The sequence below is a fragment of the Triticum urartu genome, chromosome 5 (genome assembly GCF_003073215.2).
Source record: "Triticum urartu cultivar G1812 chromosome 5, Tu2.1, whole genome shotgun sequence".
NCBI classification, from domain to species: domain Eukaryota; kingdom Viridiplantae; phylum Streptophyta; class Magnoliopsida; order Poales; family Poaceae; genus Triticum; species Triticum urartu.
Genome location: NC_053026.1, coordinates 480,359,568 through 480,361,131, shown reverse-complemented (window position 1 = coordinate 480,361,131; position 1,564 = coordinate 480,359,568). Strand labels below are relative to the sequence as shown.

At 58.8% G+C, this 1,564-nt stretch overlaps 1 protein-coding gene across 1 annotated transcript; it reads left to right on the top strand.

The window, feature by feature from the left end:
• The first annotated feature begins 218 nt into the window (after positions 1–218).
• LOC125509971 (NAC domain-containing protein 83-like) lies at positions 219–1,302 on the top strand. The gene is made up of 2 exons (XM_048675047.1): positions 219–567; positions 688–1,302. Exons 1-2 carry the CDS (start codon positions 369–371, stop codon positions 1,164–1,166), a joined length of 678 nt encoding a protein of 225 aa, XP_048531004.1. The 5' UTR covers positions 219–368; the 3' UTR covers positions 1,167–1,302.
• Positions 1,303–1,564: the final 262 nt, after the last annotated feature.

Below are 1,564 nucleotides of genomic sequence, written 5' to 3'. Positions count from 1 at the left end.
GAAGCGGCGCCTGAATTTTTCTACAAATGTATTCATTCCGCGCCTCACGAGCTTTCGTGCTCGACTGGAAGAGTTGGGGAACAATTTCAGTGGTGAGGGAGACGGGATCTTGTCTATTCCAACAAGGAATCATACTGCTTAAGCAATGGACGGCGGCAGGATGGAGTCCGCTGCACGCCAGAGCGCGCGCGCGTATGCAGACCCTATAAATTCCCCGCCTTTTCCGTCTCCACTCCACTCATCGACCTCCTCATCTCTCCTCCACCAAAACTGTACCGCCAGAATTGTACTGCCTTCCCTGGCTGATCGGTGATCGCCGATCAGCTTCTGACCTTCTACTTGCACCTTAAACCTGCAACTATACGCTGATGGAGAAGATGCGGGCGGCAGGGGAGGCGCCGCCGACGCAGCAGCAGCAGCAGCTGCCTCCGGGGTTCCGGTTCTACCCCACCGACGTGGAGCTGGTGCTGCAGTACCTCCGCCGCATGGCCCTCGACCGCCCGCTGCCCGCCGCCGTCATCCCCGTCGTGCACGCCGCCGCCATGCCCGACCCCTCGGACCTCCCCGGTGCGTGCCCGCCCAAAGACATTATTAATTAGTTCTTGCACGCATGTCCTCATGAAAATTACTACAGTATGAGCTAAGCTTCTCAACTAATTTCGGTCCGCTTTCGGTTGGTTGCTGCAGGCGCGAGCGAGGGGGAATCGGCCTACTTCTTCAGCCAGAGGCAAGGCCGTGGCGGGCGGCGGAGGAGGGCGGCCGGCGGGTACTGGAAGGCCACGGGGAAGGAGAAGCCGGTGTTCGTGCAGCTGCCGGTTGGCAAGCGGCTGCTCGTCGGCGTCAAGACGGCGCTCGCCTTCCACCGCGGCAAGTCGCGCACGGACTGGGTCATGCACGAGTACCGCCTCGCCGGCGCGGCGGAACAGAACAAGGGTGCCAATGACGGCTCGCAGAGCAGCGAATGGGTCGTGTGCCGGGTGTCTCTGAAAAGCAGAGCAAGAAGGACGGCAGCCGGCGGCGAGACGACCGGCGATCACCAGCAGGAGCAGCCATCACCGTCGCCGTCTTCGACCTCGAGCTGCATCACGGACCACGCTTGTCACGCTCCAGACCAAGAGGTCAGCAGCAGCACAACTAGCCATTGCCAGCAGCATCCAAGACGCTAAGCTCCAGCTGCTGCTGCAGTGCGATCATGCCTCCCAAAGAGAGGCCTAGCCAGGCATTTAAATTCCAGCCTTCCTTGTACCTGTCCTTGTATACGTACGGCCGCAGCGCCATGATAACCATGAGAATTGGGTTGAAGTCTTGAAGAGAAGAAACCTCCATTAAAGCAGCTGCGGCATCCGCGTCAGCTGTAACTTGCAAGTCTCCCCAAGACGCTCACTCATCAACGAAAGCGAACAAGGATTAATTAAGCCCGCAGGAACATATAACATCAGTCGCTCGCTGCCGCAGCTGCAACTCGATCGGCTGTCGTTTCCGCGCGCACCACCGGTCCCTTTGGCTCTACTCTAAAATTTGAAATGGAAAAATGGCCTAAAATTAGAAACGGAGGCCAAACGGG

Coding starts and splice junctions, on each gene's coding strand:
- LOC125509971 (XM_048675047.1), top strand. CDS start 369: ATGGAGAAGATGCGGGCGGCAGGGGAGGCGCCGCCGACGCAGCAGCAG. Junction 568..687: donor CGACCCCTCGGACCTCCCCG/GTGCGTGCCCGC, acceptor TGGTTGCTGCAG/GCGCGAGCGAGGGGGAATCG.